General features: G+C 40.2%; 4 protein-coding genes across 8 annotated transcripts; 3 read left to right on the top strand and 1 right to left on the bottom strand.

Annotated features, from left to right (window-relative positions):
- Nucleotides 1–464: 464 nt before the first annotated feature.
- LOC109638593 (uncharacterized) lies at nucleotides 465–3,370 on the top strand. The gene is made up of 5 exons (XM_020101646.2): nucleotides 465–620; nucleotides 704–860; nucleotides 1,716–1,885; nucleotides 2,083–2,311; nucleotides 2,599–3,370. The coding sequence occupies exons 1-5, from the start codon at nucleotides 465–467 to the stop codon at nucleotides 2,799–2,801; spliced, it is 915 nt and encodes a 304-aa protein (XP_019957205.1). The 3' UTR covers nucleotides 2,802–3,370.
- An 823-nt stretch (nucleotides 3,371–4,193) lies between these two features.
- On the top strand, nucleotides 4,194–8,968 carry LOC109638544 (probable G-protein coupled receptor). Of its 2 annotated transcripts, none has more exons than XM_069536563.1 (2): nucleotides 4,194–4,508; nucleotides 7,054–8,968. In XM_069536563.1, exon 2 carries the CDS (start codon nucleotides 7,161–7,163, stop codon nucleotides 8,439–8,441), a length of 1,281 nt encoding a protein of 426 aa, XP_069392664.1. In that variant the 5' UTR covers nucleotides 4,194–4,508; nucleotides 7,054–7,160; the 3' UTR covers nucleotides 8,442–8,968. The 2 variants fall into 2 exon arrangements, with proteins under 2 accessions (XP_069392664.1, XP_019957124.2); XM_020101565.2 differs by having other exon boundaries at nucleotides 4,194–4,515.
- Nucleotides 8,969–13,824: 4,856 nt separating this feature from the next.
- cav4a (caveolin 4a) lies at nucleotides 13,825–16,580 on the top strand. Of its 3 annotated transcripts, none has more exons than XR_011245641.1 (4): nucleotides 13,829–14,174; nucleotides 14,363–14,550; nucleotides 15,124–15,348; nucleotides 16,201–16,580. XR_011245641.1 is itself a non-coding variant. In XM_020101462.2 (3 exons), the coding sequence occupies exons 1-3, from the start codon at nucleotides 13,956–13,958 to the stop codon at nucleotides 15,272–15,274; spliced, it is 558 nt and encodes a 185-aa protein (XP_019957021.1). In that variant the 5' UTR covers nucleotides 13,825–13,955; the 3' UTR covers nucleotides 15,275–15,804. The 3 variants fall into 3 exon arrangements, 1 of the variants encoding a protein (XP_019957021.1); XR_011245635.1 differs by having other exon boundaries at nucleotides 16,175–16,580; XM_020101462.2 differs by lacking the exon at nucleotides 16,201–16,580 and having other exon boundaries at nucleotides 13,825–14,174; nucleotides 15,124–15,804.
- On the bottom strand, nucleotides 16,433–24,911 carry oxtrb (oxytocin receptor b). 2 transcript variants are annotated; one of them, XM_069536562.1, is made up of 3 exons: nucleotides 23,883–24,911; nucleotides 22,646–23,755; nucleotides 16,433–18,332 (listed from the first exon to the last, which is right to left on the bottom strand). In XM_069536562.1, the coding sequence occupies exons 2-3, from the start codon at nucleotides 23,571–23,573 to the stop codon at nucleotides 18,070–18,072; spliced, it is 1,191 nt and encodes a 396-aa protein (XP_069392663.1). In that variant the 5' UTR covers nucleotides 23,574–23,755; nucleotides 23,883–24,911; the 3' UTR covers nucleotides 16,433–18,069. The 2 variants fall into 2 exon arrangements, with proteins under 2 accessions (XP_069392663.1, XP_019957096.2); XM_020101537.2 differs by having other exon boundaries at nucleotides 22,646–23,752.
- Between the last annotated feature and the right edge of the window lie 2,063 nt (nucleotides 24,912–26,974).

The raw sequence follows: 26,974 nt of genomic DNA, 5'->3' as shown, positions 1-26,974 counted from the left end.
GAGGATCCATGTAGTGTACTACTGCAGTAGTACTACTACTTCCTCTACTACGCAGTATTTTTTGGTTTACTGCGCTGGCTTTGTCCTCAGTGAGTGTCGTCACAGTTTATCCCTGAGGTCGAGCCGAGCAGCCAGGTGAGCGTCCTCTCGACCACATGCATGGATGATGTATCGGTAATGTACTGGGAGACAGGTCGGGTCACTCATTGTCTGCAGCTGAAGGCTCAGGGCTCCGCGGGTTTGGATGCAATAGGAACTAACTTTTCATCCTCGTCTCCCACAGATGAGTTTAAGATAAATCGAGAATAAACGAGAGAAGTGGAAAAAAGTTGAGCTCAAAAGTTTGATTTCATCCTGTACAGAAAAAAAATGTCTGATAAGTCAGCTGACCACACATCTCCTCTCAGATCGTGTTTCACTTTCTTTTATTTTTTGTTTTTTTTGTTTTAGAGTTTTCCATCCTCATGCCACCCAAGCGAGGTCTAGGAACGACTCCAGCACAGCTGCCCATGAAGATGATAAAGGTCTGTCCAGATGTTCCGGAGTTTGGCTGTGATCCAGAGGTGGAGAAGTATGGGCTGCCCGAAGAATCCAGCTACTCACCCTTCCCCAGCAACGAGGTGAGGGATGTAGTGTGTCAGTGAGAACATGAGCCTCACCATCTTCATTTCAAGTGTTGATCTGATCTCTCCCCATGTGGCAGAATGAAAACATTGAGTTTGACGATGAACACATTGCAAGTCCAGGCATCAGAACTGACACCATCAGTCTCCTCATGAAGATCGAGCAGCTGCAGGCTCAACTCAAATATGAACGCAGATGTAGAATCTTGGCCGAGAGGGAGCTGAGGGAGCTGAAAGGTGGGTGGGAAAACAATATTGATTTATTTATCAATTAATGTGTTCAAAATATCTGGTGAAGCCACACGGTTGGTGACTCATTTTGATCATAGCTTTCTACAATCATCAAAGTCATCTTTAATAGATTCAATGACACAAAGAGAAGGTTGTATTCTATGAATAAACACATATTACACATGTTACATTGTCACGGTTGAAGCCTTTTTAAATGAAAAAACTTGATGTTGATAGAAATTAAAGTTATTGCTTTAATTCCTAAGAAGGCTTCTGGAAAGTACAGTGTAGTTTGAGGCTAGTTAATCAACTTCCAATTAAATAAATAGTCATTAGTGTTGCCATTTGAATGTGCAGAAATCTATTTATAATGCAGTCATTAACATTGTTATTAAATTAATTATCCAATAATCAATGAATGGATATGAACCTGGATTTAAATTGATTTTTTTCTTACACAGACATTTCTATTCCAATAATATTGATTTTCATTCATATCATTAAAAAAATCCCCAAATTTCCGTCTCGAATATTTGGAACATACAATATAAAAATCTCAATATGTGGCCCAATCAAATCCATCTTATTTGTCTCAACCAATGTACCAGTAAAGAGATGTAGTAGCAGTTTTCAAATGAACAGCTGGACTGTACTGTAAGGAAATTAAAAAAAAGTACAAAATGTCACACAAGATGTTTTGACAGAATTCTGGTTGTTCTGCAAACTTGGATTTATGATCTTAGCATTCCTGACATTCAGCTCAGAGCTTTGACTCTAACCTTACAATGTACTGATTTAAATAGTTTGAAGAATAAACCTGCTCCAGTGTCAACATTTCTAAGCTGATTCAACACTTTGCAGAAATGAACACTCTCATGATGCAGATGAGGCACACGGCACATGAACTGCGAGTCACCCTGGATCATGTTCTTCAAGGAGGCGAGGCAGGAGTTGCGCCACAAAACTCCCAAGATGAAAGCATCTCTTTCCTGGCTGAGCCCGAGATGAGAGCAGTTCATAACATCCCAGAGGTCAGAGGTCATATATTCCTCTTCCTCTAATAACGGCACAATTTTGGAGGATTCAACTTTTTCACTGTCTGAGCTACTGTTTGAAGATGATTTTATGATCAGATTCACCAACAGCAAACAATATGATAAAAGTGATGGAGTCAGAATCATCTCTTTTGTTGTTTTTGGAACTAATTTTGTCTTTGTTTTGCCCACAGGACGATCATAGCTTTCTGTTTCTTGCTGAGAATCTTCGAGTACCAAAAAATCTTTACGAGCGCATCGCAGAGATAGCGGACTACAAAAAATACACTTCAGCGCTGCTGATGATACTTTTCGATAGAGAAACGTTGGCCACCCACTCTCTGCAGGGCCGGAGGAACACCTTCACTGGAGATGATTGTCACAAGCCTCAACTACCACCTGACATCCTGAGGAATATAATTGGTAAGTTACAATTATTATATTATTATTATTATTATTATTATAATATTATTATCATTGACTCAGTTCAGATCTGATTTTAACATTCTGTGGTCCGATCACTCAAACCACATTCTGTTCTGTGTGAACTTTAAACCACTTGTGATTGGATCTCTCAGGACAGATGTTAATACCCGATCTGAACATGATCATTAAATTGTAATCGCACAGTGCTGCTCGTTCAATATAGTCTTGATTCGACAAAATTGTGATTAAAACCTAAAGATGTTTTCATATGTTTCTTTTTGCAGAGCATGTGGCCCTCAAGTTTGGTGTTGACGGCAGCCAAATAAAAACTGCGATCCGCACAAAGTTGAATAATGAGGACAAACTGTTAAAGAAGAGGATGGGTTTGAGTAAACCTGAAAACAAAGTGATCATCGATCAAAGCTTTTGCCAAGATGCATCACTCCTGCCTGAAAATGAACCTATGACAAGTGACTCTCAGTTATAGCATTTCAAGTCTTTTTATTAGTTGGTTTGCTGGTTTTCATGTCTGGTAGAAACGATTGACAGATTATCTTTGTTAATCAACTAGTTTATTTAGCAATGGAATCTGGTGTCAGTAGTCAATTAGTTTTTTTAACTATTTGTTTTTTTAGTTCAGAATTTGTCATTTTTTACTTTGACAGCTGTTTGTGTTGGATGTACTGTATGTTTAAAAAGTGTGAAGGTTAGTATGGTGACCTAATAAAGTAATTGGACGGCACTATAAAATGTCACGTGGACTCGATAATAAAACATTATTTCAGTTGCGGTAGTGGCTCTGTCTAGATAAGTGGACCACATTTCTTCAGCCGTTGTGTGTTAAAGTAGGAACTGTTTGAAATGATAGAGATCTCATTTGTACATTGTTCTTTACAAATCGTGCAATGCATTAAGTGATCTTGTTTTTGAAGAATAACTTTTGTAGTTTTAGAATAAGCCAGAAGTGATCTTCCTGCTTCCACAGCATCTACTACTCTACTTCTCTGTTATTGTGCTTCACCATGTAAGGGCCAATAAACCTCTGGAACACTTAAATTCCTCCGTCAGTGTAGTGTGTTCCATCAGGAATGTTTTACTTTTAGCAGGGACCAGCAGATGTCAGTGCTGTGCTCTGTTTACGTGCTCTGCAAGGATTTATCCAAGGTTTATCCCAGTGCCTTAAGGGTGCAATTGATGTGAAATGGAACTTCTTATTACAATGGAGGGAATCAAGGGATAGGATCAACTCCACCTGAAGCAGAAAGTTGTGTGTGTGTGTGTGATTGTATGTGAGCGTAGACCTTCCTGAGAGAGGACATTGGTTTTAAGGTTAGGGTAAGTTTAGGTATGGGTTAGCGTTGCATTTAGTTGTCAGTCTAAGGGGCTGGTGAATGCATGATGCCAGTGAGTTTCCTAATTAACATAGAAGTTCAAGCGTGTGTGTTTGTGTGTGAAATGATGAACGAACCAAGCAAATCCACGCATCTCACTGGAGAAGAGAATAGAGGAGCGTGTGTGAAGACAGTGGATAGTGTGTGACAGTCAGAGTCACACACTGACCGATGTAAGACAGAGAGAGAGAGAGAGAGAGAGAGAGAGAGAGAGAGCGTGTGTTTGTAGTAATTCTTGTTGAGTCTTAAGGGCCATTTCCAGCATAAACACTAACCTAAACAGGACCACTGGACCTCATGGGGACCAAAGCTCGGTTTATTAAATTAAATTAAAACCCATATGGTAAAGATTCATAATAAAAATGATTAAAAGTGTGTGTGTGTGTGTGTGTGTGTGTGTGTGTGTGTGTCAGATTGACAGTCATCTTCTCTTGAAAGATGTGAACAATCATCAACCGCTGGCTCCTCCCCCTCCCTTCTTACAAACCAGCTGTTCTGTCTCAGTGAACCCACAGCACATCACCTCTCTCACTCTCTCTCTGTCAGCACCAGCTCTCCCTGGAGTCTCTCCTCAAGCTTCATTTGTCTGATTCTTTGGGGAAAAAATAGCAGTTTTCATCAGAAGTTGCAACAGGACAACACAGTTCCTGAGACAGCTCTGTCGAGTGGATCAGCACTTTCTCCAGAGCTGGAAGCAAAGCCCGAGCATTGACCTCTGAGGATTGAGAATGATTCACCACAGAGCTTTGGAAGGACTCAGAGGAAAAGTTTGTTTTGGTGGAGCTGCAGCCAAACTGTAAGAGGTACTTGGTAAGTTTTATTCTTGTTGAGACAGAGTTGAGAGTTGAGTGGTCGTGGAGAGTCAAACCTATTTCTTTTTACAATTATATCAAAATTTGAAGAAGAAACATCGAAATGAAGATAGATTTGTTTGTGATACTGTAATGAGACTACATAAATATTCCACTGAGTGCATGAATGTTCAACTGTGCATTACAGCCCTCTCTGCAAAGGCCTGGAATATTACGATGGGGTGAGATTTTGACCTCTAATGAACCTGCAGACATTTAGTCTGTATAGTTAACACAGACCCAAAAATATTTAGAAACACTGATGGAGCTAATGATATTAATAACCAGTGGTATTTATCAGCTGTTAACCTTTTTAGCATTCAGAATAACAAAGCCAAACCTCATATAGTTAGTCATTCTGTATAGTGGAACATATGCGATATTAAATGAATTTATTTTCTCTATAAGAAAATGTTTATATATCTTGGATTAATAAAATGTACATTGTTATTTTCAATTTCCTAAATTAGATTATACCTATTTATAAAATTATATATTTTTCCTCTTTGATATTGAATCAATATTGGCAATCAATTGTACTACATACATGCAATAAAACTGGTTGTCAGCATAATTAAAAAAAAACAAAAAAACAAAGTGGATTATGGGATTTTCCCAATTGTGCATAATTACTTCATCCTCATTATAATGTAGAAAATAATTCATATATGGTTATTTCTTTACATCTTTCTAAAAGGTAAGGAACAACAGCAAATGCAAAATGCACTGAATGTTTTTCTCATGAATTAATAATAAGAGGAAGTTAAATAAATAAATAGACTGGCTGAAAATGATTATCCCCTCAGAAGTAAAACGTGGACATTAAGGACGGAGCATATGCTGAGGCTGAGGCTGGAACCCGATGAAAACGAGGACACCCTTACATAACATGCATGGAAATGTACATGTGGTTGGTGGGGATAAATCTAAGAGCGAGCGTGGCATGCCAATAGCTGTTCACCAGACAGATTACGGCAGGGGAGCGAGGGCATCAGTGGATCACTGGCAGGGAGCGAGCACATGTATTAAGGACACAGCATCTTCCACAGTCGTCCAAGTGAAACCTGATTATTTGTAGATACTGAATGCAGGAACAGGAATGAAAGTATAAACACATATATACATGTTGAACATACAGTAAACACATGTATTCAGTCATTGTATTCTGTTGTTTGTCATGAGAATGTGCACAATGACTCAGGGGTCAGACCTGGGTGGGTGAGAGGTTTCCTCTTTGATGGTGCGATGCAGGGTGACTCTGAATACATACTAATCAATGTCGCCGGTTCCCTGCAGCTGGGCTAAAACAAGCACACTCATTATCTTTCATTTCAAAAGGACAGGGACGGACGGAGGAGAGACGGAGTGAGACGGAGTGTCCTCCATGAATTATTCCTATTGATCAAGTTGCTGCCGCTAAACAGAGAGAGAGAGAGAGAGAGAGAGAGAGAGAGAGAGAGAGAGAGAGCAGCCCTTTTAAAATATCCCCACAAATTCTATAAACAGTTATCGATTAACTTCCCAACATCTTCAAGATATGTGCATGCACTGTGTGTGTCTCTTGAAGGTTATGATAACGCAGTGACGACCTGTGGATGTTTGGTACAAATGGAGAAAATTATGAATAGAAAGACATTTCTGCATGCAATTGGTTAAGATAAATTGAGATGTCATGTTTAGTGCACCAAACCAACAGCGATGTCTTATGTGGCTCTGAAGGAGCTTTGTCTGTCCTGATGATGTCATTGCATTGTCATTGTTATGTCAACTTAGGCCTGCGTTGTTTTCTCCGGCAGCAGACAGACACAGCTGGCGACTCGCTGGTGAACATAGAGGAGCATTTAGCGACTGGAGAGCCAAAGTCCCTTATGAATTGTTGCAGACCAAAATGAGAGAGAATAGAAAGTTTCTGTTGGTCATATATCCACCAAGTGACCACTATACGACTCCAAATCATAGGCTTTATATGAAGATGAATGACGCGTCTCCACTTCCTCCAATGATCCAGAAATGAAGCCAAAATATCCTGCGTACGAACATTGCTGTCTCGCAAATTTGGAGCCAGAGTTTTCAGTAGTGATCAAGGGATGACAAGGAATACATTCGTTTCTTTGAGAAAAAATTATTGGACATTGCATTCGTTTTTTGGAGGAGTCAGGATTTCTTACCTTTACTGTAGCCGGTCACCAGGTGGTAATTGAGGCCCTTTGGCTTCACTTTTTGTCTGTCACCATCTATGCTCCAAATTAATTATAATGTTGCCCTGTATCTGCAGCTACAGTTACCCAGGACACTAAACATTCCCATGAGCCTTTGCATCTTTGCTGTCCAATCAGAATGACCGGCTCAACGATCGCTACAATATGTCAGTGTTGTGTTCACTGCTTCTTTCCCTTAAGTGACAGTAAACATCAGCAAATGCAATTTATCCAGCTGAACATGAGTTTCCACAACTGTTGAATATTCTGTGTTAATGGATTTTATTTTCTCTTCACAGGAGTGAAGTGTGTTTCATTTGATGTGTAAAGCATTCTGTTGCCTCATCACTGAATAATGGAGGAGTCTGGAGATCGGCTGTGTACTTTGAAACTTTTATTATGAATCATGGAGGAAAACAGTTCATTCCCGACCCCTGATTACAATGACAGCACCGCCGCATGGCCACCAATGCCTTCAGCCCCCAGCAGACACCTGGGCACCCTTCCCAACCCCCAGATGCGCTTCAAGGACCTGACAGGGATATTTTTCATGGTGACCATGAATGTCCTGGCACTTCTGGCCAACACTGCTGTTCTGGTTGTTGTCATAAAAGCCCCTCATCTCAGGAAATTTGCCTTTGTTTGTCACCTGTGTGCAGTGGACCTGCTCTGTGCCATCTTGCTCATGCCTCTGGGGATTGTGTCCAGCTCTCCGTACTTTGCTGGCGTGGTGTTTACTATGCTGGAGTGTCAGGTGTACGTATTCCTCAATGTAATCCTCATAGCCGCCTCTATCTTCACCATCACGGCCATCAGTGTTGAGCGTTACTACTACATCGTCCACCCTATGCGCTACGAGGTGAAGATGACGCTGAAGCTGACTGCAGCTGTCATGGTGATGGTGTGGGTGGCCTCTGCCGTGCTGGGGCTGTCCACTGTGTTTGGGTGGCCGTCCTACAGCCGTCTGAGCACCATCAGTGCTGCACACTGCTCGCTGCACTGGAGCCACAGTGATCACAGACGGATCTTCTCTGTGCTCTTCAGTGTCACATGCTTCTGTCTGCCAGCTGTTGTGATTTTTGCTGTCTACTGTAATGTGTACAAGGTTGCACGTGTGGCCGCCCGCCAGCATGGACCTCTGCCCTCGTGGACAACTAATCAACTGAAGCTTCGCTCTGACTCAATAAACAGCCAGACCACCATCATTACAACCCGCAACGCCCCGCGCAGGATCATGCGTGACCGGCCTTTTGGTGGTGGTAAAGCTGCTCTCACTCTGGTGCTAATTGTTGGTCAGTACTTGATCTGCTGGCTGCCTTACTTTGCCTTCCACCTCCACCTGACGCTACATGCAACACCCATCATCCCCGAGGACCTGGAGGAGACAGTTACCTGGCTGGCCTATTCCTCCTTTGCAGTTAACCCATTTTTTTATGGGCTTCTGAACCGGCAGATCAGGGAGGAGCTTTGTAAACTGAGGCGCTGCTACGCGGCCCGGCCCGTGGAGCTGGCGGCCTCCAGCCACGAGGGCTCAGGCCAGGAGAACTTCCTGCAGTTCCTCCACAGGACCAGCTGCACGTTAGAGACACGAGCAAGCTTTGCCACACCCAGTCCCAGAAACACTCTGGATCAAACTGGGCAGACCGGATTCAGGATACCAGGACAGATCCCAGAAGAGTTTGGTTAGATTTATATATACCTCACTGTTTTGCCACAGGGTTAATACTCTGCTCTGTTAATACTCTAAAATAAGCTCAGATACAGCACCGAGACATAAACACAGGGTTTTTTCTTTGATACTTGACACTTTCATCTTTTCATCGAAAGATAACACTCAAAGAAATACTGAGACAGAACGCTAATAGGCAGTTTAGTTATCGTTACAGTTTATGTGGTAAAATGAGTTTTACAGTGACTCATCTAATAAGGGACACTATTCTCACTATTAAAGCAATGTTACTGTTTTCTGCAATCAGTAGATCCATCTCAATAAAAGTCATCACTGTACAGTAAATTATGACTTATTTTTATATGAAGTACAAATAAACCAGCAATATTCCCTATACGAGTAGATAATAATTCAATGCTGACATGTTGTATTTATGTGACAAGGATTTCTGTAAACCTTATTTATTGTACTCAAAGAAGAGACACATCACTTTTTGTTCAAGAAATTGTTTTATATGTGCAAATAAACACTATGATTTATGTAAATCATGGTAAGTAATAATTTAATCTGACTGTATATCACCAGCAAGTAATACACTGTGAACAAAAACAAAAATACACTCTGTTGCCCAGTCAATCATTTAAATGTCTTTACTGTCATTCATAAAGTCTCTTAAACTGAAGAATCAACATGAGTCCGCCTTCCCACTAAAAGTCTGTCACATGCCTAGGCTAAGAATAGTTTCCCATCAGTCTCTGAACACTAAAAAACTCTCAAATGAGGCATATGAGCGAGTATCATCATATCTACATGTGCATCCTGATTCTGTCTCTGCAGAAAAGAGCTGTGGTTTTCTGGGTCCTGACTTCCATGTCCATTTGTGACTAAGACTGAGCCCAGTTAACCCAGGATTAGAGGAAGGAGAAAATACCATTTCATAACAGCTCAAATGGTTGTATTTAATACCCTCTCAATATATGAACACGGGCAGATTAACCACATTTCCATCCTTCTATCTATGAATATGATTTACTTGTGAGATTCCGATATAGTCCAGTATAGTTTGTTCCTGTCGAAGTGCGTTAATCATTAATATTCTATACAGATCACTGGAGACACATTGATGTCTTTGTGTTAATGTGGTGGATGTTTTGAAGGTAGGGGCAGCTCCACTGCTCAGATTAGAGGATGACATCGGGTAGAGACGCTGACAACTGGGGACAAATGAGAACAGCACACAGAGCTAGATTTACATAAAACCTGTGAACACCATCCAGAGACACAGATCAATCAACACATCAACATATTGGAAATGTGTGAAAAATAAAAACTTGCTGTTAAGTATCTGTGATGCATCTTATCACAGTCAGTGAAGACAGAAGACACACACACATAAACACACACAGTAATTTATTGACGTCCAGATATGTTAAAAGCAAGCTAACACTGTGCCAATTTATGGTGTCTGGCTATAAACTCAGTTGTGTAAGTGCTGCAGAGAAGCAATGCAGCTATTATCAAAGCCAACATTATAAAATACAGCAAGGGAACAAGCCGTTATGCACAAATGAATGAAGACACTTCAATCAAGGTTTGTTGTACACAAACAGGATACATGTCATCAGGTCAATGTCATCACCACAGTCGTATAAATAGGATGATTGAAAACGAGGGATCATATGAGGAGATCTTTTTCAGGGCTGATGTCAGGTCAGTGGACGGTTTTAGCTGTAATTTTTGTGGATTTTTGCCTTTATTGTGAAGAGGTTGCATGTGTGAAATTGGGAGAGCGAATGGAGGAAGACACTGATGTCGATCCTGAACTTGCTGCTGCCGTGAGAGGACACAAGCCTCTTTACCTATTGGAATTTATCAGTAATACTTTAAATCATTTTTATTCTATACTTATTGGACATGACAGTCAGACTCATGTTGTGCTCCTAATTGTTCAAATACACACATTTTTATTTCAACTCCTGGTGAGATACAAAAGTTGGCAAAAATACCAATTCCATTTTTATGTTTCTAAGCATCATATGTTGTGAGACGGGGGATTAGGAAGTGTCACAAAGTGGAAGTGTCACAAAAATAAAATCCACATTTTGTACCTCAGCTCAAAAACCAACCTAAACATATTCAGTATATATGAGTCAGTGAGAAAGAGGTGATTGATGCAAATACACTTCAAAGAGCTGACTGCTTGTTTCATCAGCCCGCCTCCAGAGTGTGAGATTCACTTTAATGAATGTTTGAGTCTGGGCCGTGTTCATAAGCTGCTAATTAAAGTGAAAGACCTCCCAGCTCAGGGGCCACTTCTATTAAATCAAGACAATCACATTGACCGTCCACCTCAACCACAAATCATATTCACTGTAGATCAAACACACGTCTGCTCTCTATAGAAAATGAGAATTCAGGCATTGAACTGAGCCGAGTTTTTTTTAACGCTAACTCTGCTGAAGCGAGAACATTGTGCATGCTGCCGGTTTGCTGCTGCTGCACAGACAGTGATAATGAGGAGCTCTCAAAGGGAGAAGGTGTGAGTGATACGGAACTCTGACACAGCATGAGTTTCCTGCATGTACACATTTAACATGTTCACACGGCACAACCTCACATCCTGTTCACTCAGCTCTCACAAACTAATGAAGGACCCGAAGCCAGGATGAAGTAAAGATGTGCATGTTACAGGCTCTCGGCTTAGAAATGGTCGAGCACATGACCATGTCAGATTCATTCTGTAAATGTATTTTTTATTCTGTGGTGGATTTAGATGGGAACAGCAGAGATTAGTGATTGCATTGTTAACTGGACATGTCAGATAATCAGTCTGACCTATTGTACTGAAAACAGCTGGACAGTCTGACAGTCTGACATCCCTTATCCTGCATATAAGCTGCAGAGGGGGTGGACTGTGGGTACAACCCTGGTTAAAAACACATCTCCACAATGAACATTGCATGTGTATTTTATCTGAATAGATGTTGCTCCTTTGAGTTTTTATGCAAGGTTACATCATGCATTGTCATGTTGAGGCCATGAGACGTTATTTTGAGAAAGTTTTGTCTGTCTCATTTGGATAAAAACGATTTCATATACTTTGATATTAATTTTATAAACCAAAAATGTCCCCTCATAGATGTTGAATGCACAAATTGCAGCTCAATGACATGTATTGTAATTTCATTCGTCAGTCAGGATTAGGTTTTTGTTTGGAACACAATCAGGTGACAGTCCTGACACAGTCCTGATGAAGCACATTAACGGAGATTAGATTTAAGGGAATTAAACACCACTGTATTACGAAATGTTAAATAACAACCAGAATTATGCCAGATAAAATACACAGAATACACTTTACACATATAGTTTTAATTCAGTATTTTAGATAAAATATTATCCTAGAACTCTTCTTTGTTTTCAAATGACTGTAGCAGTATAGGAAGATTTTCCAAAGTAGTGACTGTGTGACTTCAATTTATTCAGAATTTCACAAAATAACCCCAATGAGTACAGAACATTCTGAGAAAAAAAAGAAATGTCCTGGGTATGAAAACACCCTCCACATGTGACGTCTTGAGATAAGTGTTAAGGTATAATTTGCTGGGACTCTCTCTTCCTCTTGTCCACTCACCCTCTCTGCTGACCTCACCTCTGCAGCCATGGACTCAAACAAAGCCCATCTGCCGGGGTGTGCAGTCCATTAGCATACCCTCGTCTCCTGCACCGACACAGGAAACTCTCAGTCATCGATGCACCGTGTTCTCTCTCTGTCTTCATCCAGCGGGCAGGAATGATCATTACCATGGAGACTGTGTCTGGCTCATTGTAGAGTTTGTTTGGACTAAACTCTGAACTGATGCACAGCTAGTCAGTAGAAATGTGTTCACTATATGGTAACATGCAGTTTTACTCAAATTATGATTGAATTACATTTTTTGGTACTAGTCAAACCAATTAAACTATATTCAAGCCAAAGATCACACAAACAAATTTAATACAAAATGTTAAATGAATTTAATATTTGAGTTTTGCAGATGAATTTCATGCAGCATTAATGCCTCTGAATAAATTACCTTCTTTATTCACCTCATTTTTATCAGATTGTTAGCCAGCTGCTGCACCAGGCCATTGTTTGGTGAACATAATGAGGAGGAGTGTGACATGGCTTTCTGTGATTAAGGTCAGGTAAGTAGGTTAGAATAGTGAGATCAGGTCTAACTCTGTGGATTCAAAGCTGTCCTATTATTAACACTGAGCATGTTTGGTTAATGGGTCCGAAGGTCGACAGAGGTGAAAGTGTTTTCCTTAAAAGCTTGTTGCGAAAGGTGTTTTACACCAAACAGAGTGCAAAGTCCTGACGACACTTTTCACAGTATCCGGACCTAAAGAGGAGGATACTGGCATGATACAATACATTTCCTGTTGCTTCTGCTCTGGGATTGATGGTGAGAGAGCAAACCAAGGCAGTGATGCATCCTTACACACACAATTAACAGCTTTCCAGTAAACCATTATCTCACCCCTAAAACAACGTCAACGGTTTATAAGAAAAAGGGGTTTATTTTCCCTGATTAAAATCAACCAGTAGCAAAGAGGATGGCATCTGAGACGTAGAATAAACTTGATTTCAGCAACTGAGCATTTCAGTTTCCTTATTATTTTGAGATAGGATCCATAAGAGTACAAAATAAATAAACAATCATAATAAAGATTTGTTGTTAGAGAGATTAAAGCTGCACCTGCAGAATCATTCCCTCCACACAGGAGATTAGGTTTTCACCTCCATCTGTTTGTTAGTTTCTTGGTTTGTTTGTTTGTTTGTAAGCAAGATTATGCAAAAACTTAATGGAAGCATGGGAAAGAACCCATTACATTTTGGTGTGCAGCCAGATCAGGGAGTCACAAACTTATTCCCCCGTTTCTTTAACATTCTCAAATATCCCATATCTATGAGTTTGTGAAATGTAAGGAGACTGATGGGCCTCAGTGATATGTGCTCTGCTACGTGCAATTCTAATTCTTGAGGAAATTCATTTTAGGAAGACACTTCATTTCGATTACTGGCCAGAGGGGGGCAGGAGTGTCTTGCAGCCTGACTCCTATTCTGCCATCAGGCTGAGAATGAATGGAATAAATGAAAAAAAAAAGCAATGAATGAAATCATCAAGGCAATAGTACTTATATCTCTAAATCACTAAATATTCTGAATGGAACTGTTTTCCTTTGTCACATGTTTGCAGGTTTGTCTCATGTTGTCTGTGTGATTACATTCCCTGTAGCTTGCATCAGTGTTTATACTGGTTCATCTGCATGCCCACAGTATTAATATCCCCCCTCCTATACTTCGTGTCCTCCCACTGCACAGGAAAATGATCCTCACTCCGCAAATACCACCCAGGGCACCGTAACATTCCCAATATAACCCTGGTGCAACCGGGGAGTCCGGCCAGCGGCCTCAGTCTGAGCTGTTGGTGCAGAGACGGACATCTACTCTGCTTCTCTTGGAGAGTGTCTGCTTCACATGTTCCCATGGATTCCACGATGAAAGGGGAAGATTCAGAGGAAGTAGAGATTGACTTGGAGGACTCTGAAGACTTTGATAATGGGGAGGAACCTCAGATGCTGTGGAGGGCCCATCCGGCTCATGAGGAAGAGGAAAACATTCATACTTCCACACTAGTGGAAATCAGCGATACAAAGCCTCTGATTAATGTCAGAGACCCCCGAGGTATCAATGACTGCCTCAAGGTAATGCATTCCTCTGCAGTAACTTTGTTTTATCAACCACTTGATTAGAAATGTTGATTCATTAATTGATAAAACCACTAAGAAGCAGGAACCTTTCTTTCTCATTGCACTGCCCTCCAGTGGAGATGTGTTCTATGTTGAAAGTGAATCATCCTCTTTGCCACCATCACTTCTCCATGTGTCTCCAGGTAACGTTTGAGGATGTGATTGCTGAGCCAGTGTCGGTGCGCAGTGGCGACAGAGTTTGGATCTGGAGCCACGCCCTGTTTGAGGTGTGCAGGGTTTGGATTTACAGGATCGTCACTGTGCTTCTGGCCATCCCCATATCAGTGATCTCCGGCCTCCTCTTTGCCATCTTCAGCTGTTTCCACATCTGGTAGGTTCAGATCCTGCTGCCTTCAGGACTAATATTATGTATAATATTAACATGACAACAAACTCTGAGTGGTGTCTAACCACAGCAGTAGTTTGACTTTAATTTGGCCAGAGAACCTCCATCGCTAAACAATATTTATGGTCTATGCAGCCTCGACTGCCAAATATTAAACATTACATTCTATAAAGATCTTGAAATAAATTCAGAAATAAATAATCATATGGAAATAAATTATAGAAATAGTTGAGTAGATTTTTCATTATGAAAATAAACTTATTGGTCTTTTTTCTTTTCTGCTTTTATTTCATAATGGATTTAAAACTCAAATAAATACTAATACTGAGTTAAGGTGACCATTGATGTTATTTAGATGCATGGTGGGAAATCCATAATCCACAAGTGTTTAAGTGACTGGACATCTAAAGACACTTTCCATCTTCATGGAAGTGTAATAAGAACTATTTAACTGCACTGGTTTTCACTGTCTGGCTCTTGGTGAAAACACAATAGGAACAACGGGACACATTTATAGAGAGGAGGGGTAAAAAAGAGCTTTTCGTCTTCCTGTAACAGGATGGTGAGTCCCTGTATCCACTGTATTCGTATGGGCACCCGCTGGCTGCAGAGCCTGTGGAGCATCGTGTTGGGCATCATTGTGCGTCCCTTCCTTACGAGCGCTGGGAGATGCTGCGGAGGCTTCAGCATCCACCTGGCCAAAGAATGAGACTCACCCAGGAGAAGCTAATCCTTGAGGATTTATTTCAACATTTCATCCAGGAGTGATATTGAAAAGAGGATGTGAGTTAATGTCACGTGATACAAACTGGGTTTCACCATAACTTTTGTTACAGGGGCTGAAAATAATGAGAAGAAGGAATGCAGCATGCAGCACTTTTACTGATTTCAAAATGGGGCTATGTTTCTTAGAGTTTGAGGTCATTTCAGTAGAAATTGTTATGTTCATTGAATTTATTTTAATAATTTTGTTACAATGTTTTAGTTTGGTGTTATATTTTCTTACATTTTATATCTGCAGTTTAGTTTTGTTCCTCAAGGGGCAAAAACCATGATGACATAATTTGATTAAAGAAGTCACTCATTTTAAACCTAGAATAGAAAAGAAGAACCAGTTATGATAGATGTGTTTTCCTGGGAAGAAATGATAATGATTTCTGTTTGAAATTAGATCAGCTCTGAGCACTTAACATATTTAATGTTTTAAAATGAATAATGATAATAAAACGTATAAACCCATTTATTGTGATTGAAGCAAATATTCAAAGCATGTGTCCCAGGGTATGAATAATATGAAAGATGATGGCCCACAGGACAGGACGTGTAATTACCTTCAAATATTTATCAATGCAACAGATCTCCAGATTGAAAACAAGCATTCTTGGATTTCATATAGATTTATTTATAGGCTACGCTGTTTATATGGTTCCCACTGAACAGTATGGCTCCTTCTTATGGAGCAGGGTGACCTGCAGCATGAGCCGGTTTCCCTCTGCGTGAATGCTTTGACACAGTCACAGTGTGAGTCATCACGTGTGTGTGTGTGTGTGTGTGTGTGTGTGTGTGTGTGTGTGTGTGTGTGTGTGTTCTTGATATGGTATGTCAGCAGTACTCTCTATTTGTCTCTATTTGAAGAAGCTGTCAGCTGCTCGCTGGCGGCCCAGCCCTGGAATAACACTGAGTGGCGTTTCAGTTCACACACTGCCACTCCCTGCCCACATGTGGCTCAGAGTGCAGCCAACACACCCAGACTCTCTCGCTTCATTATCTCAGCTTCAGCTCCAACCTGCTCTTTTCGTCAGAGAGCAAGCGGGATCATGGCTGACATGCAGGGACACAGTCGAGCAGAAATTCTCTACTTTGGAGATTTTTTTTTTTAGTGAAATGTTTAATAGTTTTGTCAATAGTCCACGTGGTCACATTTGACTGCTGCCAAGCACAACACGTTGTCCAGCTGTTAAGCTTTGAACACAATTTCAACACATTAAAAGCTTTTCTTTACGATGCAATGAAAAGGTGTTTTCTTTATTGTCAACAGGTGCTTTGGTTCATATATCTACACAGTATTAATGAGTGAATTTAACTTTAATAGACAAGTCGTGGTGGTGATTCAAACTCTCTAGGAGGATTTTAAGTTAGGATTCTTGCTATATGACTCAGGGGTTAGAGAGGGTGGTCCACCTGAAGCTGAAGATTTTACTCTAGTTTTAATCTTGGAATCTTAAAAATGATCCTCCCCCATCTTAAAACTGCACCATGTGAATGCTGCTCTAAACCTCAAGGTTTTCTTTGAATCCTTGCCAGGTTTAACAAAGTTAAAGAACATTTTAAAACACTTTAAAAATTCTTACTCTTAATGAGGTAAGAATGCACATTATATGATCATGACACTGAAACTCTCCATATGTTGAGTGTAAAGAAGTTGGCACATCATATGGAATCATAAAGCTGGAGACACTGAGCAAGAAAGACAAGATAAGAGTAATAACTGTGGCCACTAGAGGGAATCATTTTCACCACTTGGTCCCAACTGGGTTCAATGTGCTTTAAATCTGAGGTTCATGTACACTGAGAACACAGAGATGGAGTTGATGAAAACAATGATGTGCAGACACACATGAAAGTAGTGGAAATTATTTACAAAGCGAATTTCATGCTACAAACACTGTTTGATCTGTGGCACAAGAAAGTCTGCTGACTATATTGAAACCAGTCGGCTTAATATAAAATTAATTCTTATTGATTTTCTTTGTTGATTATTGTCTTGAGCTTTTACAGTGAACATTTTTGCATGAAGCCAAACTTTAAGAGTGAATTTTTTTTTCATAGATTTCTTAGTTCATGCAACATTTTCATTTAACCACACACATGATAGAATAACATGAGTATAAAATACTTGTACACAAAATAATATTGCATTAAAGGTCAAACAATAACTCCTTGAAATGTAGAAGTATTTGCACTGAGCGACAAATTATCAAAATGCATTTAAACAATTTGCTTTGATTTCCAAGAAATAATATTTGTACAATATTTGACCATCGCTTATCTTTCAAGGTCAAGTCAGGACAACAAGACTTTAAGCTTCAACACTGAAGGACAAAAGTATATGAACAACAACTTGTGTATGTTTACACAGAAAATAAGTCTTAAGTAGAAGAGAAACACTGTATATGCAGGACAGGAAGTTCAAAAGGAAAGCAATGTTTTGCAAAAGCAGAGGGCATCAATCCTTAGAGATATAAACTGATGCCAGATGTAGCCTTACTGCACATCACAGTTTGGACAGAGATGTTGTTCTGCTCTCTGTTATCTCAGGGTGCAGGGAATGGTCTGGAGAGGATGTTTGCATTGTCTATTTACCTCAGTATAAAGCATTTGAAAAGGAACACGCTGCAATGGCCAACACCACAGCACTGCTGCAGATAATTAGTTGTGTGAGCAGCATGATTACCACACTACTCGACAGCTGCTCGGATGCTTGAATGGCGTTCATGTGGCTTTTCAGTGTCCCGGTCCCCCTGTGCTGGACGTGTGTGTGAGGCTCCGCTGGCTGCTGGTGTTCTTGATGACGTAAGTGGAGCAGTTCCTCTTGTGCCTAGAGTGTTGATCGCAGCCGCAGGAGGAGTCTGTCAGGGTCTGTCGACAGCAGCAGGAGAAGCCCTGCACCAGGTCGTGGAACAGGTGACCAGCAAAGAACATGTAGATCCAGGGGTTGCAACAGCTGTTGAGACTGGCCAGCAACATGGCGATGATGAAGGGAATGTCTTGAGAAAAAGACAGAGAAAAACACAGACCTGAAATCAATACATACAAATTGTAATAGTGCTATTAAATTCATCTGAGTGGGTTGGATTGGGAATAGTTTTTTATTCCAAACTGAAATAACCAAGCATCTGATGATATATTTTTCTTGTCAAACCTCAAAGTTGGCCTGCAGGTAACCCAAACACATTATATCTTAACCATCTCTGCCTCAAAGGCCTCAATTCCTGTCAAAACCTTTTTAAACACATCAGTGAACCACAGCATTGTGCTTGGTGACATCCTCCTTCATCATGATGGAATCATCATGTTTATTTTCAGTATGTCGCACAGATGCCATCCTGCTGCTGGAAACACTCGATACAGAACCAAGTCCTCAGAGGAAAAATGTTGCAAACAAATAGAGTTCTCTCCTGTTTGTGTAACAATTATATATATTATTTATATTAAAACTATTTATATAACTACCAATTTTTAGAGATTTCACTATTTGAAAGTGTGTTTGGGACTAAGAGCAGACAGGACATTTGGAAATGAAGAGCTTTAATGGTTTAGGTGTTTTCATTGGATATATTCATCAAAACAACATCAGTCACTGTTAGTGACCTGCAATCTGTCAAGGGTGAACCCTGGCTTTCACCCAATGAATGCTGGGAAGGGATCCAATTCCTTGATACCTAAAATAGATTTTTAGAAGGGGAGTGAATGGGTGAATCTGCAAGACGCCAATAAAGAAGCATGTTTTTCTCAATGCCAGTAAGATGTAATCACCTGATGGACTGAAGTTCAAACTTTCAAACTGCAATTCTAAGTGTTTGAGTCATTGCCAGGAGTCACTGACATTGTTGAGATATTTGTTGTATTGAACTTTCCAGTAGCTCCGCCATTGAGTCAACTCTTTTGTTTTTTACTAAAAAGCATCAAAAAGAATTGCATAGATTTCCACGTAATTTGGTATGGACACTTCCATGGTCCCAGAGGTTGATTTGTATTAACCTTTCACGTGACACCATCATCAGGTCAACGTATTCAATATTGTGGTTCATGATGAAAAAGTTAGCAGGCTAACAAGCTAAACCACCAGCATGACTGTGAGATCTTCATTGTGACTGTAATGAAGCGTGTAAGCTATGTCAAGAAGCGGTTAGAAGCCAAACACTCACTGGTCGTAATTTACCTGCATTTCTTCAAGATGAAGTCAAGATTTCACAGATTGTGTAAAGTTTGAACTATCTATTTCATCTTATATAAATCAGTTTCTTTCCGGGGCAGCTGCCCAAAAACATTTATTTCATAAGAAAATACCGTCAGTTGATGGATGCGATTCTAAGTAGCTTGAGTTGTAGCTTGACACACATATGATAAACTGGCTTCAATTACAATGGGCTGTACTGAGTAAAAAAACCACAAGTTATTATATCTCATTAATCCATTTGATTAAATTTCCAACTGTTGGAGCTTCGGATCACGAAGAATCCCGACATGTAGGAATGGGGGAAAGTGGAAGACCTCCAATTTATTTTTCCAATCTTTAATGTGGTGTGAGAGATTTAGTCCTCGTTGTCTTCTTCTCCTCTGTGGTCAAAATGCTGACCTGTTCTATTCATGCCGTTCTGACTCGCTATAGCTTTATTTTGGGAGGTGTGGTGTGTACAGTGTCAACCAAATGGCCTGTCAAGACTTGTTCAACAGAGAAGTTAAACAAGAGATTATTTAGTGCAGGAAGTGTAGGGTCATGGAAGATACAGTCCTCATATGGCAAATTACTACACCGCAAGAGCATTTTCTTATTTAACCCTGCTTCTCTTCACTTCAACTAACAGACACTTATCACTGTCTGCCAGAAATGAAAGGAAAAACTTTAATGCTAACTCCTTCTTCTGCAATATCATGATGGACAGTGCCACTATTTTCAGACTAAAGCTGAAAATAGAAAGGAGGCAATAATGCTGAGAATTAAATGGAGGATTTTAATTATACTGCCATTTTATTGAGAGTGCATGCTTTATCCAAGATTAGTCTGAGGATAAAAAGTTAATCAAACACTGCATAAGTGCTCAACGTCAGATTCTGCTTTATTATGAGTGGATCCTCTGCAGGTTGTTCAGCGCAATAAAGATATGACAGGAAGTTCATGGCCGAGAAAGTGCTCAAGGTGTTTACAGATCACCATTACGTCAGAGAGAATGCAATAAATCAGTAAATATGTCAGTGGAATATGAATTAACTTTACCTTTACACTAAGGGATGGACAAAAACTTATCTTCAAAATGTTTTCTTTGAAATCTAGTTGTTAACATCAACTGCATGTGAACTAGATGATTTATCTACCACTCTGCCGTTTATGAAACTGCCCCAAAATACGTCGAAATATTTCAAATCGATGACGTCTGTCCTCCTCCCCTCTCTGTTTCTTTCTCCCACACACGTGTTAACCATATGTATACCATAATCAGTTCAGGTATTTATTCTTAGAATTTAATTATTTTACATTTGATGTGATTGATGTACTGTGCAAATCGATAATTACTGTCAGTAATAAAGGATTAGTTAAACAATGATCTGTCTGTGTAGCAATACTGTCCAATGAAAACCACGTCTTCAAATTTGGTGATTTGAAGGTTTTTGATTGGACCTTTAGTGTGGAGTTTGCATGTTCTCTCCAGGTCTGTGTTGGTTCCTAAACTAAAGACCAGACATAATGCAAGCGTCTTTACTCATTTTGGAGTGACACACTTGTCATTTATATGTCCAGGGCTCATTTGATGCCCCGTGGGCGTGATGTTCTCGAAATGAAGTGAGGTCAGACACATTGTGATCTTGAGGCTGTGGAAGTTTTTTGCGATTTTGATCAACCTGAACAGGATCTGAAGACAATGGTGCAGTATTTCATTATTGTTATAAGGGAATATTATCAAGATATCATAGATCATATGCACAAGTGCACACTCTTGCTACACACACAAACACACAGATGGTCTGCTCACACACAAAGCTCTGAAAAGACGAGTTTTCTATCACCATCTGGCAAGTCTGCGTTACAGGGATCTACACTCCAGACAAGCTGTCAGCTTTTTTATACAAGCTAATCTGACATTTAAAGAGAATGGGAGATGACACTCTGATTGGTTTATTGCATGTTACGACCATGATTAATAAAGAGACTAAGTGCAACCAATTTGAACCATGTACCTGACGCAGCAATGTATTGCACCATTAACTAGCATAAGTGTATTTGAACGCACCCTAAATGCACTTACAACACGCTCCAAACCATGCACTTAGATCCTAAAGCCCTTTATGTCAACACTGTGAGTGACTGACCCCGCCTCTGACTCAGTGACAGCCGGGATTGGCTGCAGCCCCTCAACAATGTAATGTCACCAAACTGAAAAAGTTTTTTTGTTGTTGAAATTTTTGGAGGTGGCTTTCAAAGAATTCAATATTTCAAAGTTTACTAAATGGTAATATCTGATATCACAGTAATTGAGTCCATCAATGTAAACTATATGGGGGCCCCTATGATGACAGCTGCTGAGGTCTGTACTGTGCATTCTTTCATTGGCTTTAATTAGTTTGTTTTCCTAGTTTCGGGCAAAACCATTTGAAAGAAAAGACTAAAAGAGGAAGATGATTACACAGGCTTTATGTGACTTATGCTATCTGACTCTGTGAATGCTCTTAATGATCATTCATGCAGTTCCACTCAGATAACTCCACTTAAAAGGTATGGGTCATATCTGCTGTGCTGCCCTCATTCCCTTAAATGGCAAACTCAGATGATATGAGCAGTATATCTGAGCAAACATGCAGTTAAAGGAAAGTTATACAAACCACCACTGGGAACACAGAGAGAGAAACTCTTTGATGCTGTGGTACATTTACTTTCCTGGTGGCTCTGGGGACTTTCTGTCTACTGATAACCACTGGAAATGACACTCCCATTCATCTGTGTTCACTTTGTAGCTGCTGCATGTTAAACACTGTTGTGTTGTTGCGGAGGCAAAGTGGACTCTCTTATACTGCCGTGCTCAGGCATACTGTATAGTGGAGGAATAACATTTGTGTTGTATTGTTGGAGAATAGTGGTGTTTTACATCATAAACAATAAACTCATCTATATAAATCTTGGACAAAGATGATGCTCAAACTATAGTGACCCTGAGTATTTTGCACACTGTAAAAGAGGGCTCACATCTGCAAAAATCAATAAATATTATTGTTACTGAAGTTTTACTTTAGCAACTACTTCATACTTTGTACTTTATAAACCTAACTCCAGCTGTGCGTAAAGGAAAACCGGTTGTGCCTTTACCTTCTCTTGGTGCAGCAGGATCCCATGCAGACCACATCTGGACAAAGAAGAAGGGAGTCCAGCACAGGATGTAGGCCAGCACCACAACAAACGTCATTTTCACTGTACGAATCTTTGCTTTCGAAATGAGCCTCACGCTGCTCACGCGAGCGAGCGGGTGCGCGTTTTTGGAGGCCTTGGCTGCACTGAGGGTCAGGAAGTGATCCCTCCTGGTTTTTAAATTGAAGTTCTGCCATATTTTGAAACATATCAAACCATAGCAGACGCTCAAAATAGCCACTGGGAGGATGTAAATGCTGAGACTCATCCATGTGATGTACGCTTTGGCTCCCCACGGCTGCACGAAGTCCCCCCAGCAGTCATACACATCGTCCCCAAAGTCCTTCAGAGAAAAGATGTAAGCTTGAGGAGCGCTGAACACCAGGCTGAGGGTCCAAGAGGCGATCACGCAGAAGCGGTCCTTCCTTTTGTGCACGGAGCGAAGCGGCTGGCAGATAGCAATGCACCTGTCGATGGACATCAGGACCAACATGTAAGTGGACGCAAACATACCCACGACCTGGAGATATTTAACCACCCTGCACAGCAGATCCGGCCCGTAGAAGCGAAACGTGATGTCCCAAATGAGCTGCGGTAAGACCTGGAAGACCGCGACGACGAGGTCAGCGATGCTCAGGTGCTTCATGAAGTAATACATCCGCGACTGGCTGTGCTTGGTTGTGTGGATCGCCCTCAGGACGCACAGGTTCCCGGTCAGAGCGAGCAGAAGCACCAGCGCCAGGACGGTAACTTCCACTTTGGCCACTTCTTCGTTCCGTTTCAAAGGATTCACTGTGGTGTTTCCTACGTGGCTTTCGTTTCCACGACTTGAGATGCTCCACGAACCATTATGCGCCCAACTGTGCTGCTCGCGTAAAAGCTCCTCCATCGTGCGTAAAAGCGCCACTTTGGCGCAGACAGCAGTCACATCACAAACCCAGGTTCAGAGCTGCTTTCCAGAGTATATGGTTGTGTCTGTCCTGTGCGATTTTGTGGCAAATCACACAGTTAAAGTTAATTTTGTGCCTTTTATTTTAAATTAGAGCAGAATCCAAAGGTTGGTGCTGTCTTCTGAATAGAGAAACACAATGTCACCACTTTCATACGATTCATTGGAAACATATGAAGCCTTACATTATCGAAACGTCACATAGAAATTTAAGATCGCATCAAGGTACTCTGTACAAAACAAGCCTACCTCCAGAGACTGCACTGTTACTTTGGGGTGTCGGAGCAGCACATCATTGCCTCCTGTCTGATGTGTGTTTTGCTGAAGCTCTGTCACTAACCCCCTCCCCTCTTCTGAGTAAATGTCCGTGATGTCTCCTTATTTCTCCCTGCTCCCTCCTTCTCCCTGTACATTGAAATGCCTCTCAACATTTGGACTATGCCTTATTATATTATGTCATCTTCAGACAAGCAAAAGTTTGTTCTTTGGAGTTTTTATTTTCAAACGAGAGCCGCCTAATATGGAAAATGTTGGAGCTGGAGCTGTCAATTTTTGGTTGAATACAATATGTCTAAAGCTGATGATGTGAAGGCCTACTGTACTTTATATTCAGCCTCAATCAGATACAGGTCAACATTTTAAAATGTGAGAGATACAATTTCAGATGAAAGGAGTAAAGAGAAGTTGGCTTGCATGAGTGACTGCGATATATGTGTCCAAACAAAACCAGATAAAACATCTATTAAAAATAACGAACCCCCTCAGGCCATACTCACATATCAAAAGTGTTCCCCAGAGGTCATGAAGGATTTCTTACAAATGAACTTGAATATAAACACAAATAATCTCCCTTTTCATCTCAGTCCAACAATAATATAAATTAATAATGTTCTTTTTATGTCAGCTTATGTGGGCTGTCATTATTTTATGTCTTATTTTCTCCTATAATTTGACAATTAGAACAGAAAAACAAACTTTTTCTTGCCTGGACATTTCACAAATACACACACGTTATGTGAAGTAATCGTGATGAAGGCCAGTGAATAAAAAAGCAGTGGATCATCTGTAACAAGGATCAACCTGGAATAGTTTCACTTCTTCTACAGCCACAAAGAGGCCGGTCTGTCTTACATCGAGCAGAATGATTTATTACCTTCAACCAAACCCTTTGTTCATTTGATGTAATTGACACATTCAGTTCAGCAGCTGCAGGTGCTGTATGGTCATTTGTTCAGCTGAATGGTGAGATACAATCTGACCAGACATGTTGGCAGACAAATAGGTTGCCATATCCCCCCTTTTTTGATGAATGACATGTAATATATGTGACCTACTGTTTCCAAGGTTACTGGCTTGGAGTCAGGATGCTGCAGGAGGAAGGAGCTCCTGGATCTCAGATTCTTATAAGAGGAAAGTGTGAGTAATCGGGGATTTGTGAGGCAAAATGATCAAAACAAATCAAACACATCTCAAAGTGAAAATAAGCTGCTGCTGCAAGGGCTGGATCCAGGAATCTTTTTGAAAATAATCTCACGATTGAATAATATGTACACACACACACACACAGACACACACACAGACACCCATCTGTTCTGACATGTGGGGATCTCTCAGTTTCATTAATCAATAAGAAGGGTGAGAACTGTTGGACCTGTCATATGGAAGTTCTCCATGATGAAATCTGTGGTCAATATTTCCTTCGACACATCCTGAAGTTGAGTTGTAAGTAAGTATTATTCCATGACATTAAATAGAAAGGACTATTTGGAGTCCAGGGTCATTTGCCTATTTTTTTGCTAAATGTTACTTTCTGACAAGAACCCAAATACAAGAACATTGACATAGGCACCTGCAAAAATTACATATATACAAATACTCAGAATATTATTACAGAACAGTGGATAACAGAAAACACAATGGCAAGAAATATTGTTCAAAAAAGATCTCACGTAATGACCTGCTCAGTAATTGTCTTTGTGATTCATTAGCAAATGGGAGCTAATGCACGTTATACCATTGGCAACATGATTACGAATAATAATGACCTGTCAGACATTATTTCCAATAGTCAATCAATCTGAAGTTATGTTGGAATAAAAAATCCCTTCTTGTTTTGTAGTGAAATCAATTAATGTCTAAATTTAACCAGCCCAAAAAAAAATTGTAATGACTTTATTTAGAAATTCTACCATATTATCTGGAAGACTTTAAAGAACAGTCACATAACAATGACACTGTCCTTAGAACTGAGTTAGTGAAAATATAGCTTTAAAGATATTTTTGAAATGTTCACTCATTATCTACTCACCACTATGGCGATGGAGGGGTGGGCGAAGTGTTTAAGTCGACAAAACACTTTTGGAGTTTCAGGGGTAAACAGCATTGCAGCCAGAGTGACCTCTTCTTCAGACGTAATAAAACAACAGAAAAAAAACATAACATGCATCCAGACTGCTCGTGTGGTGTCATCCAAGTGTCCACAAGCCCCGACATTCATATTCGACCTGAAATGAGATCACTAAGCCTAAAAGACCATCAGTTAAAATGTGTCATTTTTAATTGATTTGAAATCTTTTGGTTTTACAATGGAGCCGTACACCAACCAGCCACAACCTCAGCAGTTTAAATAACATACCAATCAGGTTTGTTAATGAATGTAATTCATCTTTGAAAGAACTTTCTTCAGCGTTCTATTAAAAAGGCAAAACAATACGTAACATCTTCAGTTCAATCTGATTCAGTTTTATTTGGGGATTTATTACATTTCAGGCTCTGTTGTAGTTTTTGCTTTTGGCTGCCTGAGGCCATGCCCCATGCACTGTAAAGCCCTTCTCCATATTGGTTGTGTAATAGAAAATTCCCACATTTCACAGCACTCTGTGCCTCTCTGCACCTCCAACGCATCCTGCATGATTCAGCCCATCTGGTATAATTTACTGGATGTGTGGTAGACTCTACTCAACTTTATACAGGATCATTTCCCCCTTTATGTACAGATATCAGTGTTTAATATAAAATGTAACCATGTCTCAGCATCTATCATAAGTCATATTATTCTGTCATAAAACTATTAAATTGTTCCAAATGAGCTTTTCTGCCCCCAAATAGTTTCAAATGCGGATGAACCATCTTCATTTTATAGAATTATATATTAATTTCAGCTCACATTTCCTGTTTCTCTCTGTGCTTCGTGTTTGTTATCTTCTCTAACTACTGTGTGATGATGTGATCCTATCTAAATGATTACAGTGGCCGTACAGTATTTCAACCTGGCTCTAAATGGATTACAGTTTATTCAGACTCTGAGCCTGACACACTCTCTGCTGGAACAGCATTCCCAT

This window comes from Paralichthys olivaceus, chromosome 2 (assembly GCF_024713975.1).
Source record: "Paralichthys olivaceus isolate ysfri-2021 chromosome 2, ASM2471397v2, whole genome shotgun sequence".
NCBI lineage: Eukaryota > Metazoa > Chordata > Actinopteri > Pleuronectiformes > Paralichthyidae > Paralichthys > Paralichthys olivaceus.
Note: the sequence above shows the minus strand (reverse complement) of the source record. Positions and strands in the feature narration are given on the sequence as shown.